This window comes from Myxine glutinosa, chromosome 3 (genome assembly GCF_964187855.1).
Source record: "Myxine glutinosa chromosome 3, kmMyxGlut1.1, whole genome shotgun sequence".
Lineage (NCBI taxonomy): Eukaryota > Metazoa > Chordata > Myxini > Myxiniformes > Myxinidae > Myxine > Myxine glutinosa.
Genome location: NC_136263.1, coordinates 94746249 through 94761967, shown reverse-complemented (window position 1 = coordinate 94761967; position 15719 = coordinate 94746249). Strand labels below are relative to the sequence as shown.

General features: G+C 50.0%; 1 protein-coding gene across 1 annotated transcript; it reads right to left on the bottom strand.

Moving 5' to 3' along the window:
* Positions 1–12723: 12723 nt before the first annotated feature.
* On the bottom strand, positions 12724–14214 carry LOC144891146 (uncharacterized). Its single transcript, XM_078773517.1, has 2 exons — positions 13856–14214; positions 12724–13717 (listed from the first exon to the last, which is right to left on the bottom strand). Exons 1-2 carry the CDS (start codon positions 14150–14152, stop codon positions 12869–12871), a joined length of 1146 nt encoding a protein of 381 aa, XP_078629643.1. The 5' UTR covers positions 14153–14214; the 3' UTR covers positions 12724–12868.
* Between the last annotated feature and the right edge of the window lie 1505 nt (positions 14215–15719).

Below are 15719 nucleotides of genomic sequence, written 5' to 3'. Positions count from 1 at the left end.
GTTACTGCGCTCGACGAAATTATAACAGCAAAATTTGGATTGGTGTTACGAAACTCGAATTTTGAAAGTCGCGCTATGGCGGATCAAGACGGCTGGGGTCCGGTAGGGGAGAGTGAAGCAGGGTCGGTCCAGGACCAAATTGAGGGACGCGAGGAGAGCGAAGCAGCGAGGGTAGCAGACGCACAAAATAGCGTCGTTGTGCCCGACATTGCGGGAGCGCAAAATGGCGCCTCGCTGGTCACCGCGCCCGCGACCGTGGCAGCGCCCCTGGTGGATCCGAACCTTTTTATGTTGCAAATGGGGGCCCTTATGGAGAGGCTAGAAGCAAAAATGGGGGTAATGAATAACGAAATGGGGGTAATGAGGGACGAAGCGAGGGGTACTGGTGAGGGATTAGACAACAATTTTAAGGGATTAGACGAGAAATTTGGGAAATTAGACAATAGATTAGGGGAAATACAGGAGGGGTTAATGGGGGTAGAAAACAGAATGGCCGCTCAAGAGAATCAAATGGAAGGGATGCAAAAGGGGTTAGAGGGGGTAGAAAATAGAATGGCTGCCCAGGAGAATCAGATAGAGGGAGTGAAAAATGGGTTAGAGGGGTTAGAAAACACCATGGAAGGCAAATTGAGGGACATGAGGGACCAAGCGGAAAGGGAAGTTAACCAAATGGGGCAGCAGATAGAGGGGGTCAGAATGGGGGTAGAAACCAAACTGGATGCTCACAGGGAGGAAATGGAGCAGATGAGGGTGGCATCTGGGCAGGAGATGCAAGTGATGGGAGAGGAGATTAGAAGAGGTGTGAGTGAGGAGGTCGGAGGAGTGCGCGAGGAGGTGAGGCACTGTAAGGAGCACATGGAGAAGGAGGTGAGAAAGGGGACGGTAAAGTTACAAGGGGGCATAGAGGTCCTGACGCAGGAGGTGGAACAGCTGACGGAGGGACAAAAAGGACTAACGGAGCAGGTTCAAAGGAACACTGCGGTATTAGGAGGGTTAAAAGTGACACAGAAAGAACTAAAAGACGACTTGATAGCGACGAAGAGGGAATGTCAGATGGTACGTGAGGGACTGACAACGAGGTTGGACGAGGTGATAGAGGTAATGGAGACGAAGGACCGGCAGGTGAGGACGCACCTGGAAACGGTCAAGGTAGCCTTAGAGGATGAGCTTGAGGAGACGTACCGGGGAATGAAAGAGGTGAAGCAGAAACTAGAAGAAGTGGAAGAAGGGGTGAGCGAAATTAAGAAGCGACGGAGAGAGGATAAGAAAGAGATAAAGGAGGAAGTAAAAGAATTGGTCCAAAGTCTGTGTTCGGATCGTGATGATGTGCTCATTAACCGGATGAGGGATTCGCAGGTGATGGAGGAGAAGCGAAGAGGAAGAGGACCCGGTGTAAGTGGTGACCAATATGGTCGTGCGTATGATGCGCCAGGGGATTTAAGAAGCTTGGGGGTCGAGATAGACCCGGGTGTTCGTGAGAGGCCACTGGTGAAGTGTGCGACAGGTCTGGTGTGCGAAAAAGGAGGTGTGCGAGAAAGTCCGACTCTGGGGTGTGTGAGGAAAAAGTGCACGCCAAGGAGTGAGGGTGCTGGCGAGAGTGAGTCGGTCGTAGCGAGTGTGCGAGGGAGCACATGGAAGCGCGGTGTGGTAAGTGTTACAGAGGGTGTGACAGGAGAGTGTGCGCAAGGGTGTGCGCGAGAGAGGTGTGTAACGGACAGGTGCATGAGGAAAGAGTGCGCTGTCAGAAGTAAGGAAGAATGCACACCTGTGGTGAGTGTTACAGAGGGTGTAACGGGAGAGTGTGCGCGAGAAAGGTGTGTGACGGACAGGTGCATGAGGAAAGAGTGCGCTGTCAAGAGTAAGGGTGAGTGCGCTGTCAAGAATGGAGGTGAGAGTAGTGAGAGTGACAAGGAGAGTGAGTTGGTTGTGACAGGTGAGCGAGGATGTACACCTGGGATGGAGGGATGCACACCTGGAATGGTAGAGCGTGAGTGGGAATGCACGCTGGAGTTGGTGGTGAGGCATATGGTTGGGTGTGCGAATGAGGGCACACCTGTGATTGTCACAGAGGAGGTGACCGAGGAGGGGGCGCGAAGCGGTGTATTGGTGAGGTGTGCGAGCAACGAATGTGTGCCAAAGTGTTCGGTGGTCAGGTGTGTGACCAAGGCTGTGAGTGGAATGGGTGTACCTGGGTGTGTAAGGAAGGGTACGAGGAGCATGGGCACAGCTGGATGTGTGAGCAAGGAACGGGCTGCGGGGTGTAAGCGTCCAGGTGAAGCATCGACGTTACACGGGTTAGAGGTTAGAGCGACTTTTAGCCGAAGCAGGCCCTCGGTGCGTGCCGGGCCTCGCTTTGAACGGCCGCGTCCGTGCTCCACTAGGCGGAGCTGGCAGCCCGATAGAAAGGGTCGTCATGGCGACCACTTTTTGGTGAGACGTGCCGGCAGGTCGAGAGCGGGACATTGGATGGCTCCGTGCCGAGATGGTGCGTGGGATCTCGGCACGGGTAAGCCCCCGTCCCTGCCCCGAATGCCGGACGCATCCAGCCGCCGGCACAAAACAACCAGTATCCATTGCTTGGCTTTACGAAGCCGGGCTTTGGACAGGAATTGGCGCACCGAGAGGCATTAGTGAGTAGACTGGGTGATGAGGTTAGTGTTTTGGACCCAAAATTGGAGAAAAACAAAATTTGATGATTGGCAAGGGATTGGCAGTAGTGATTGGCAGATGATGGGCAGTGATTGGCAAATTTTTGATTTATTGAAATTTGATGTGCAAAATTGGTAGTGAGAGACCCCCGATGTGGTGGGATGGCAAATCCACCATCCTTCCCATGTGGGGGGCAAATGCGCACTAGATTATGGGGTGTATGGCAGTGAAAACTAGCCCGGGTGGGTTAGGTTATTAGTAGGGATCTAGAAGAGATTGACATTAGGTAACGTTAAGTTTAGTTAGTGACTGATACCTGTAGTGGGGACGCAGGTAGATTAGTATGGATGATAATGACGTGGGAGCGCAATAGTTTAAAGGGACGACTGGGAAGCGCAAGTTTCAGAAGGGAGTAGTTAGCTGAGATGATGCTGTGTGTGTGAGAATTGAACAGGTGTGATTGCACAGGTGTGCAACTGGACAGGTGTGTGGAGCAGTGTATGAGTAGTGAGTGTTGTGGATCAGCGCGAATGCGCTTGGGGAGAGAAGGGTGCAGGTGGCACCAGGTGTGAGAGCACAGGTGTGCAAGTACAGGTGTGTGGAGAGAGTTGGAGTGAGTGGTACGGAGTGGTGTGCATGGTGCGAAGGTGTGAATGGGGGAAGAGTGGACCCCCATCACGGATACCCGGGGCGGGTAGTGTAAGTGTTAGGTAGAGGGTACAGGTAAATTGTGGTTGGATATTGGCATCTGTGGTGCGTTGCAGAATGGTGTTGTGAATGGGTGCATTAGTGTTGTGGAAATGGCTGGGCGTGTAGCCTGTTAGTGTGTGTAGTTGGTTGGGCACTCCACCACTGTGAGGATGTTGGCCAGGTGAGGCCGCAGGTGGGCTCTGGGAGCCGGTAGTTGTGAGTGGGTGCCTGAGGATCCCGGGTGTGGATCGGGCAGCCCAGTGCCAGAGAGGGCACCGAGTGGGGAGAGAGCCAGAGGGCCTTCCCCAGGTAGTTAGGTTAGGGTAAGGAGCAGGTAAGCTCGGAGGCAACTACAGTGGTGGAGGTGTGCAGGTGGGTAGACCCGCTGGGAGAGGTACACGCCACAGCCCAGAAATTGTGCGAGGGCACCGAGAGATGAATCGGGGGAGTGAGACCCCAAATTGGAAAGCACCACAGTTTGGCCAATGGGAATTGGTTTTTAGAACCCATAGTGTAAGAGGGCCAATGGTTTGGCCGGAGAAAGACCCCGGGTAGTGTAAAGTTGTTAAAGTCATTTAGGAAATAGTTAGGATTGAAGAACCTGTCGCACCATACGCAGCCACTTACCTGTGGTGATGATGATGACTCCACACCTGTGTTTTCTTTGTTTGTTGCAGGAAATGAGATTGCTGTGTGGATTTGTGAGACGCATCACGACGTGGATGAGACATTGGGGTGATTCCATCTCTCCCTCCTTAGGAGGGACTGATGATGAATTGGTGATGGCAAATTATGATGTTGAGTTGGAGATGGCAAATTTTGATGAAAGTTGAAAATGGCAAATTTGATTGGTTAGGAGGGAGAGAAGACGAATTTGGTTTATGGGAGGAACGGGGAAGACAGTAGGGATGTTTGTTGATTTGTAAAGTAGATGTTTATGGGTAGTGTTGTGTTGTGTGGATACAGTAAGGGGTAAGGGAGGGGCCATGTAGGTTACCTGGTGGGGGGGGGGGGCGTACGATAGGAACGTACCTGTCTCACCTGGTTCCCATGTGCCCCCAGTGTGCATCACCTTACATTGCGTGCACTTTTGCGCCCTTACCACCTTACTCACTTGTCTGTTTCTTTTGTCTCCCACCTCCGAGGATCTGGCTTTGGGGTAGAGAGAGAGGAGAGAGAGGTGCTGGCTGCGCAGTTGTGGGCCTGCACTTTCGCTGTTTGCTGCCGGGATCGATACACCATATGGACCGCAATGTTTGTGGCCACCCACAATGGACCGCAGTTCGTTTGCGGCCAAGCACCACCCGGGGATGGACCTATGGGTCAACGTGGCACCTATGCCATACAGGTGAACCACTTTTAGTTAACACCAAGTGCACCACAAGAAGAGCAAGAGACACCTGCAGGGTTAGGGGTTGTCGAATTTATTTTTATTCCAATGAACAATGGTGACTGCACCGACTGGTGGTGGGGTGGTGCTTTTGATGCTGGGACGGGGTGCTCTGCACGTTATTAAAGGCCGTCGGCCACAGAGCACTCGTGGGTTGGTGTATCGATGCTGGCAAGCGCGCTCTCTCTATGCATAACATCTGCATGTGTTCCTCCAAAAACAGGTCCTGGATCGTAGTGTAGATATCAGCGTAACCTTGTAAATAATGCTCCCTACCGGCTGTATGTTTAGTTTGAGAATTCTTTCCGGATTCGGTTATCCTGTGGGTGTGTTTCTGTGAGGAGAAGGGTGCAACGTCGCAGGGGGACATATTTACTCATTTGTGAATATCTGTAAAACTGTCGCACTCAGGGTAGAGTTAATAGTAGAGGGAACTACATTGCGTGCCACACTAAAGTAGGTAAAAATTTATCGGGTCGGGACGCCCCGAGGGTAGAGAAGGGTGCAATGTTGCGAATATGGAATTTGGCCTCCATATCCGCTTGTAAATATTCCCCTATTTCTCCAATACTCCCCAACTTTCCCCAATCCCCCATTCCCTAGTCCCATTGCATGTAAATAACAATCAGTAGAGCCGACCTTCCCCTTATTCCCCCATTAAATGTCGTGCCCAGGTCCACCGCACCACACGTAGACAACTTTCGGACATCTTGCTAGTTATTCTTAGTCTATGTCAGTTAAGGCCTCGTTTCCATTAATTATGACTCTTCGTTGCACCAGAATGTGATTATATGGCATCAGTAGTGAGTTTAGGACCTTTCCCATACCTCCTTCCATCTTCTTCCCCAACAATTACAACAACAACAGAGGAGATGGCGGCGGAGCGGGGGAGGATGCGTCCTCACACCGGCTCGATTAGCGCCATTGACCACGCGCTCCACGGGGTTACCACGGAGGGGCTGGCTGTCAGCTCCTCCTCAAGGGCGGAGCCTGGTAACCCCCCGCACCCAATCAGAAGGGCGGACCGATTCCATCTGGGGCGGCGCTAGCGAGCCGAGGGCGTGTCACTCCCCGCCGGATATACGCGGCCACGTAGCGGACGTGACGACAGATGCGCCCCCAGCTGAAGAGAAAGAAGGACCTGCGAGCGCTGAGTCAGATGCGCCCCGCCTGAGAAAGAACGTTGCCTGCGAGCGCTGAGAGAGAAAGGCCCGCCTGTGAAAGAACGTCCCCTCCGAGCGCTGTGAAACCTTCCGCATCTCTGGACCGGACCGGGTCGATCCTGCCCTGAGCCCAGGAGGACCTGGAGCCATCGACAACCGCTTTCCTGCCATCAACCCCCGTGTGAGTCAGCCTTGTCCCGTTTGCCTGTCGTCTGTTGGGGAATAATATAAGATTGTGTCTAAGTGCTTGTCTTTCTATGTTGTACCTCTCGTCCCTGTAATCTGACCTTCCGCACGAATATAATCTCCTCCGGAGGTCTTGAGAACCGTATCCCTGGTGTCTGTCATTATAATTCAGCCGTGTGTCTTCTTTTTCCTTATTGAGCCAGCGTGGCGCGGCTTCGTCAACGTTCGAGTACAATCGGGTAATTTGTGCGGACACGACGGCCATTCCGCTCGGCCCACCTTAACATCAAAGTCGTGTCTGTAACAATATATTCCAAAAAAAATAGTGTTACATAATTTTTGAACGGCCCCATGACCGGGGCCAAAAAGGATTGTGTTAAACAATCTGTGTCCGCGTGACGAATCAGATTGTTCTGATATAACCGTGGTGGAGTCAGTCATGGATGAGAGTTGGCGACGTAATCTTTTGATTATAAGCTCGCTGTTGGCTTAACAGTTAAGGTGTCTGGCTTGAGATCTTAGGGTTCTGAGTGTTTCTGGAGTTTGAGCCCCCATCAAGCTGTTGAACCAACACCAGTTGGGCTGACTCAGCCTGTCATCTTTCTGAGGTTGGCAAACTTAGTATCATATGATTAGTTATAGAGGGCACTGCATCATCGGCAGCTATGTCCTCAGAAGATTATGCAACCAGCAGCCACAGGCTGCATGCAAACCACCAATCCTCCAATAGCGCATTAAATGTGAGTTTCCCATTCACACTGTTCATCTCTTAATATCGCTTTAAATGCGCGTTTCTCAATTGGTCCGTTACTGGATTTTTTCGCAGGTTGTGACCACAATGCTGTCATTCTTGTTATATTAATCTAAGGCTCATAGTGCATGTGTACTTTGTGCATAAAGCACGTGCAGGAGAAAGACGTTACAGTAAAACATCCGTGTACGTTAATGTGAATCACAAGGAGGTTGGTAGAGAATGCACACGTACGTACATGGAGTGAATGGGATTTGAACCTCGATTCACTCACTGTATCATGAGCCGGTGGTTTGGATGGAACATGTAATCAAAAGGATGCGATTTTCATGGATTTGACCAAAGCTTATTATGATAATACGGAGAAGGCAAATTAATAATTTTGTCAAAAGGTCAAAGGTCATCATCACCTAAAATCATCAATTTTCATCCAATTGACCTGAAATTCCAATTTACCATTTGAGTTTTGTCATCAAATTTTCAACAAAACTTTATTATGATAATATGGAGAAGGTAAATTAATAATTTGGTCAAAAGGTCAAAGGTCAGCGTCACATAAAATCGTCAATTTTCATCCGATTGTCCTGACATTTTTAGAATTTTCATATTGGGTCACTGAGTTGGTTCACCAATCAAAAGCAACAAGCCGATGGTTTCTTTGATTAAAAGGTCAAAGGTTAAGGTTGCGTAAAATCACCAATTTTCACCCGATTGACCTGAAATTTCAGGAATTTGCACATCTGGTCACTGAATTGGTTCAGTAATCAAAAGGTACGAGTCGATTGTTTTCTTTAGATCAAAAGATCAAAGGTAAAGGTTGCTTAAAATCGTCAATTTTCATCCAATTGACCTCAAATTAAAATATAAAATCATATTGGGTCACAGAATTGGTTCACCATTCAAAAGCTAGAACCTGATTATTGATTTAGATCTAAGCTCAAAGGTCAAGGATGGATAAAATCATCAATTTTCATTTTGTATTTAAAGAAAAAACTGTTTTCGTTATTTTGAGCATACATGAGAAGAAGAACCATCAGAGGAAGAAGACGACTAAATACAAACGGACGCGGACGGGCTTCGCATTTTCACATGCTTTGTGCCTCCGCCACCTAAGGTGGTGGATGGAGGTTATGTCTTCACGCCTGTCTGTTTGTCTGTTTGTCTGTGAACAATATATCTCAAAAAGTTGTGGACTGATTCGGACGAAACTTGGTGGACAGGATGCATGTGTGACAAGGAAGAACTGATTTAATTTTGGTGAAGATTCAAATCAGAATCCGGCTAGTAGAATTATTTTAAGTGATTCTTCACCTTTGAATGATGGGGCTAAAACCAACATATAGCAGGATATCTCAAAAAGTTATGGACGGATTTGGACGAATCTTGGTGGACAGGTTGGGTGTGTGACAAGGACAAATAGGTTCGATTTTGGTGAAGATCTGAATATGGATTCGGATACGAGAGTTATTTAATTTTTAACTGATTCTTCACCATTGAGAGATCGAGCGAAAAGCGATAAATAACATGATATTTTAAAAGATTATAGACGAGTTATGAATAAACTTGGTGGATGAGTTGGTTAGGTGACAAGAACAATCCGATTAGATTTTGGTTCAGGTCCATATCCAGATCTGGCCTCTAACTAGGATACAAAACATAAAGTATTCAGCCTGGCGGAGTTATACAGGTGATCTATCAAGCGCCGTTCTAGTTAGTTTAAGATTCCAATTGCCCTTTTTCACTTACTTCCCTGTTTTTTGTTTTTATTCGCTATGACAGAGATGGCTTCATGTAAAATAGACCAGAGTGACAAATTGGTACCCAACCTAAAATGCACCTTTTTCTTCTTTATTATACAGCACCATTGGCTGAGGGTGCGGCTGTGCCACTGATGCAGTGCCATCTGTGGGTTACGGCTAGAATTTGGAATTTGGTCGGGGCGCCGGCGATAACTAGCATACTAGTGGGATCTTTACCGTGCACGAACTAAATCCGGTAGACGAGTTTAAAGTCCGCACCGGGATGACAGTTTATACCTGGGTCTGGATTCCAACCCAGGTTAGATAGCTGAGAGTCGGGTCGGGAATGAGATGATGGAATATGCATGGTTTGGGCCTAAAGTAGACAAGTGATCGATTTCCCAAAAAAACAAATAAACAATAAACTGATTCACAAAAAGTTGAGAAATCTGGACATATTTAAAATATTGTAAAAGCTGAGAGACAGGCATTGTTGGGCAGGGGAATGTGTACTTTATAGCGAAATACGGAGGCCTGCATAGCGCATGGAAGCCATGCGTGCTATTGCGCGGGAAAGGCTGATTTTTCGCGCCAGGTGCTGCGAATAGCTTTTCGCTGACATCAGCTCCGCTTGTTTGGCCGTTCCGAATTCCGGTCGGATTTGCGTGGCTTCAGGGAGAATCCTCACAATCCCTTAGCCCATCACCCGCGAATCGCACACCAAGAGTATCCCCCACCCCAAAGTGCCCGCACACCCAATCCCTTCGCCTCCACCCGCACAGTCCATCATCCACTCGTCCTTCATTCCCGTCCGTGTTTGTCGTTTTGCGCTTCCGTTCATCACATCCTAACGTGACGTCATGTTGTGGGGATGCTCGAGTCTCAACAGCGCGCGGTGGATTTAAACACGCGGACACGGGCTCGAGGGGGTGGGGTTCGCGCGCGAAATTGGCGCCATTAGTGTGCGAGGAACTCACCTCTGGCTACGGGTGAACCTTTTAGCCTCGTGTGTGCCGATGCTGTGTTGGAGGGTGCGCGGGGTGGGGGGAATAAGGGGTGTTGGGGGTTTGGGTGCAGCGGAGGGCGCGTAGGAAGAATGCGCTCTTCCTCGTGTTCGTCGCTTTCCCACCTGCGGCGAGAAATGTAATTCATTTGTGATACAAATCTAGTATTCGAGTCTCCGCCGACAGGAGTAGTCTAATCGAGTTGTGAAGCCATTTTTTTATTTGTAGGCCTATCAAGTGTAAGTGGGAAGTTCAGCTTTGGGGGGCTGGGTGTGCAAGGAGAGCTGGGTGTGCAAGGGGGGCTGGGTGTTCAAGGGGGGTTGGGTGTTCAAGGGGGGTTGGGTGTTCAAGGGGGGCTGGGTGTGCAAGGGGGCTGGGTGTGCAAGGGGGGCTGGGTGTTCAAGGGGGCTGGGTGTGCAAGGGGGGGATGAGTGTGCAAGGGGGGCTGAGTGTGCAAGGGGGGCTGGGTGTGCAAGGGGGCTGGGTGTGCAAGGGGGGCTGGGTGTTCAAGGGGGCTGGGTGTGCAAGGGGGGCTGGGTGTTCAAGGGGGCTGGGTGTGCAAGGGGGGGATGAGTGTGCAAGGGGGGCTTGTTGTTCAAGGGGGGCTGGGTGTGCAAGGGGGGTGAGTGTGCAAGGGGGGTGAGTGTGCAAGGGGGCTGGGTGTGCAAGGGGGGCTAGGTGTTCAAGGGGGCTGGGTGTGCAAGGGGGGCTGGGTGTTCAAGGGGGCTGGGTGTGCAAGGGGGGCTGGGTGTTCAAGGGGGCTGGGTGTGCAAGGGGGGGATGAGTGTGCAAGGGGGGCTGGTTGTTCAAGGGGGGCTGGGTGTGCAAGTGGGGATGAGTGTGTAAGGGGGGCTGGGTGTGCAAGGGGGGCTAGGTGTTCATGGGGGCTGGGTGTGCAAGGGGGGCTGGGTGTGCAAGGGGGGCTGAGTGTGCAAAGGGGCTGGTTGTTCAAGGGTGGCTGGTGTGCAAGGGGGGCTGGTGTGCAAGGGGGCTGGTGTGCAATGGGGGCTGGGTGTTCAAAGGGGGCTGGTGTGCAAGGGGGGCTGGTGTACAAGGGGAGCTGGGTGTGCAGGGGGGGCTGGGTGTTCAAGGGGGCTGGGTGTGCAAGGGGGGCTAGGTGTTCAAGGGGGCTGGGTGTGCAAGGGGGGCTGGGTGTGCAAGGGGGGTGAGTGTGTAAGGGGGGCTGGGTGTGCAAGGGGGGCTAGGTGTTCATGGGGGCTGGGTGTGCAAGGGGGGCTGGGTGTTCAAGGGGGCTGGGTGTGCAAGGCGGGCTGGGTGTTCAAGGGGGCTGGGTGTGCAAGGGGGGCTGGTTGTTCAAGGGGGCTGGTGTGCAAGGGGGGCTGGGTGTGCAATGGGGGCTGGGTGTTCAAGGCGGGCTGGTGTGCAAGGGGGGCTGGTGTACAAGGGGGGCTGGGTGTGCAGGGGGGGTTGGTGTTCAAGGGGGGCTGTGTGTGCAAGGGGGGCTGGGTGTGCAAGGGGGCTGGGTGTTCAAGGGGGGCTGGGTGTGCAAGGGAAGCTGGTGTGCAAGGGGGGCTGGGTGTGCAATTGGGCCTGGGTCTTCAAAGGGGGCTGGGTGTGCAAGGGGGGCTGGTGTGCAAGGGGGGCTGGGTGTGCAATTGGGGCTGGGTCTTCAAGGGGGGCTGGGTGTGCAAGGGGGGCTGGTGTGCAAGTGGGCTGGGTGTGCAATGGGGGCTGGGTGTGCAAGGGGGGCTGGTGTGCAAGGGGTCTGGGTGTGCAAGGGGGGCTAGGTGTGCAAGGGGGGGCAAGCAGCGGATCATTTGAATGCCGCACGATTCGTCGAGGAATTTAAACGAGCACTGAATGAAACGCAATTTATTTGAAAATTTGTCCGAGTGAATGTGCATTTGTAAAGTTTCTCTTCCGTTCCATGGCGACCTGTAGAGAAGGGCAGGATTAGATTAGAACGCTCGGGATGGTTTTGTTGCCAAAGGCTGACATCAAAGAGCGCTGTTGATCCGGAGCCAGAACATGCGGGAACCTGCATCAGAACCAGCGACCGGCGCTCGTGCGTTCTTCCCATACCGCGAGACGAGCCCGACCGACCAAGCACACATTCCCCATGGCCTCCATGTCCTTTTGAAGTCCAGAAAAACAACTTAAGCCGCATATCCAATAATAACAGGGAGACATGGGAGGAAGGCTGTGGATGCGTGAAACGAGGAACGTTTTTCCTTACCTGGTAAGATTGAATCGGTGCAAAGTGCGACGGCCTTGCATTCCTCGTTCTACAACGGAGCCAAATTGCTCCAGGCTTAGGATAACGTTTGTCTGATAAATGGGAGTGCGGGTAGGACCTGGGGGGTGTGCGGGGGACTGGGGGGAAAGGAATAAGGGGGTCAGATTGGAACCTCCCTCACCAAATAGAGAACATCCCAAGCAATGAAACCATCCCCCTCCTGCCTCCTTGTCTACCTCCGTCAACCAAGGTAGACGGAGGCTACGTTTTCACCCCTGTCTGTGTTGTCTGTCTGTCTGTTTGTCTGTGAACAGGATATCTCAAAAGGTTATTGACGGATTTGGACGAAACGTGGTGGACAGGTTGAGTGTGTGCCGAGGATGAATTGATTCGATTTTGGTACGAAAATTTGTTCTTTTATATAATCACAAAACAATTCACTTATGGTGAAGAGATGTGACCAAAAACGACATATTTATAGCACGATATTTCAAAAAGTTGTGGACGACATGACTAAACTTGGTGGATGAGTTGGTTGGGAGACAAGAACAAGCCGATCAGATGTTGGTACAGGTCCGAATCCAGATCCGGACTATCTAGTCTAGTAGGAAGACTAGGTCCCCCTGCACCCCCCGGAGATATACTTCTAATCAGTGTTTCTAGATTGGAAAAAATGTGTAGAAAATGACTAGCTATGGCCCCAAGCTGAAAAAATGTCCCACATACCATTTTTATGCAAATTACTGCTGCCATTATCAAAAAAACGATTTTTGACATATCTCAGCCAATATTGCAGATAATTGAAAAATGAAGGTGTCTAGACCCATGTTTTGAAGGGCATAGATCATGATAGAACTATTCATAACATGATTACATGTGTCTATGGTATACTAGTATGCTAATTAGTGCTTTATTTACAAAATAATCACAGTTTTACGAAATAATAGACTCATATTAAGGTCCGTCTACACAGACGTTAACACAAAGTTTTATTTTTCTAAATATTACAACTGTCAAAATAGTCCTAGCACTCAATGTGACCACTCTTCTCTTGCTTGTTTTAGATAAACATCATTAGCATTAGTGATTCTACACTGAGTCAGTCATCATCATTTTCATCGAAATCGTCAGAGTCAAACTCTTCTTCTCCTTCCTCTTCCTCCTCCTCTTCGTGCTCTCCTGTGTTCAGAAGATCCACCAGTGAGGTTGGTAGGATGGGACCACTGGACCACATTGGTTTCAACAGTCCTTCATCAGTCCTTATCCATCCTTGCTCCTCATAAGGTTTTGGCTTTTCGATGATAGGTTGATCGGCTCTTTTGTACAATGCTACGCGGTGGTTCACACGCTGGATGTGCGGCTTCAGGGCAGACTGGCATGGAGGAAGGCGAGCCAGATCAACCTTGGACTTGGATGTGAGGGTCTTGTCCTCTCCCACCATTTTTCGTAGCAGCTTGGCACGGACAATGTCCACTGATGACTCGCGACTCTGGCCGTACATCACACAGGTGAATTTTTCTAACTGCCTCTCCACCTCAGGGTTGGCATCCCAGTTGTCACCCAGTTCACCGAATGCCCTGTGAAACCTGGGATTCTTCTCCAGCTTTTTCAAGGGCCCGACTTTTCCCTTCCCTTTGAAGGCACTGGTGCAGTCTTCTCCGCTGAACACATAGTACCCCAGGAGAGTGGCACAGTAGTCCTCTCCCAGGGATTCTGCCAGCTCAGAGACGTTGACAAGTTGGCGATGCTTCCCTGACCCTGTATCCAGGTACACCGTCAGCTTGATGTTGTGGGCATGGTGGAGCAGGATCAGGAGGATGTCTGTGTCCGGTGTTCTGACTACAGCGTTCTTGTATCCGATGGTAGCAGCATGATGGAGGTACAGAACCACCCTGGTATCAGTCTCTTCCTGGTTGCTGTAGATCGTGGGGAGTTCACGTACCTCGACCTGAAACACAAAAAGGCACCGCATTTCAATCACCAGTCACTGCCAGTTTCAGATCTAGACAAACATCACAGGTAATCACCTTTTTTTCAGGAAAAATTACAAATTGAATCGCCATTCACGAAGGGCTTTCAATTTTACCTTGCCATTCGTTGAGGCAAGTTGGTGGGCCTTCCCCTCCACGATCAGCACAGCCATCTCTGTTCTCTCCAGCCTGGTAGCTGCCTCTTGTCCACTCCACACTTTCAGAAGAAGCTGGCACATCTGCTTTTTGTTGTCGTCATTTGCAAGGAACATTTTGAAGTCATATGGCTTCCTGGTTGCTGGTCCAGCCAGAATGATCTTCTCTGAGCTGCCCCGCCTCAGCCTTTCCTGCGCTTTGATTGACTCAGGATGGTAACTGTCAGTGGAGAACAGAAAGTGCTGCTTGGCCACCATCTGATCAAGCACCTGCAAGCATATCTCACCACATGTTGGGGGAAGGTTGGCAAGGGTATGCAGCAGCGACAAGGTCTGGAGGTAGGATGTCTTCAGGATTGAGCTCCATGTCTTCAGCTGTTGGTGGCCATGGTTGGTCTTTACACTCTCTGAAAGCCTGTAGAATACCCTGGCGAAGTTGGAGGGCAACATTTTGGTTCTTGTTTGTGCTTCCGAGTGTGAATGCTCGTGCGAGAGCATTGGAAACTGTTATGTTTGAGCTGTGCACAAGCCAGAAAGAAATGACATCACATTTGTCATGATCAACCTTCGTGAAGTGGATATGCTCCTTGATTGGGTCATTCTGTAGGCGTTTCAGTAGTTTCTCTGACCGATAATTTGAGTTCTCATATCCATTCAGTTTCAGTTCCTCGACATAGAGCAAGCGCAAGGAAGAAAGCTGTAGAACTTTATTCTGCTGGATGACCTGGGTTTGAATGTGTTCCAGTACTGAGTTGAATGCCTTTTCATGGGCGGCTGACATGCAAGCCTGCTCCTTTGGTGCTTCGGCTCTGTGAATCGCACGCTCATAGTTGTAGAATGCTGTGCGGAAAGCTTTAAAACATGACGGATGGTGTTTGGCCTCACATGCAAAGAGGTCTTTGTTTTTCACCTTTCGATGGAGTCGATAGAGACCCATTTTCTCAGCCCGTGTTTCGATTTGCTCCCATGCATTTTCTTTGTTTTTAAAGGATGGGAAGGTTGTAGGCCTCTCAGTATTGCGATGAGCATCTTTGGTCTCAACTTTCTCACAAAATATACACTCTGGCGGGAAGATGGGTTCAGCAGAACCTCCTGGTTTACGAGGAGAGTGATGCCATGATGAGGTTGATGGCCCTGGTTCTGTATCATCTCCCAGACGATGAAAGTGGCGGACAAAGTGCTTATAACACTTGCTGTGATATCCTACTCTTTCTAGGTCATCAGGAAGAGTTGCCGGGATCTGATCACATACTGATTGCATACGACATGGGGAGTCATGCGGTTGGTTGAGACGTCTATCCCGGATCTTTTGAAGCAGTTGCAGTTTTTCTGAAGCAGATCCTTTAATTTTACGGAGGGGCGTGAAATCCCCATGATCAGACATGGATGGTACATGAAGGATGCATGTAGGAGGAGAGCTTTGGGCTGCAGGTTCTACACTCCGTTTTCTTTTGGGCATGCTTGCTGTCGATGTCTACCATCACTGTTAAATGACAAATAAGAAATCACGAATGATGTTAAAAGTGCCTGTGAAAGGAGGCTCTGAGTTTTCAGTGAGGTAACAGAGGTTCTGAGTCATGTTCTACACTAGGGTACTTTTTAGCTGACTAAACCATGTTTAGTGGCATCAAAAGTGCTAATAGCTAAAACATCTAAATTCTTCCACACTAACGTTAGCTATCTAGGCCAATGAAACATTGTGCTAAGTTACTGTAGCTAGCTCAGCTGTCGTGCCTCTTTCTGGTTCAATTCATATACAGAAGTCAACAGATATGTCTCATGTTTGGCATTAACAAAAGTTTAAGTTACACCGACATTAGGAACA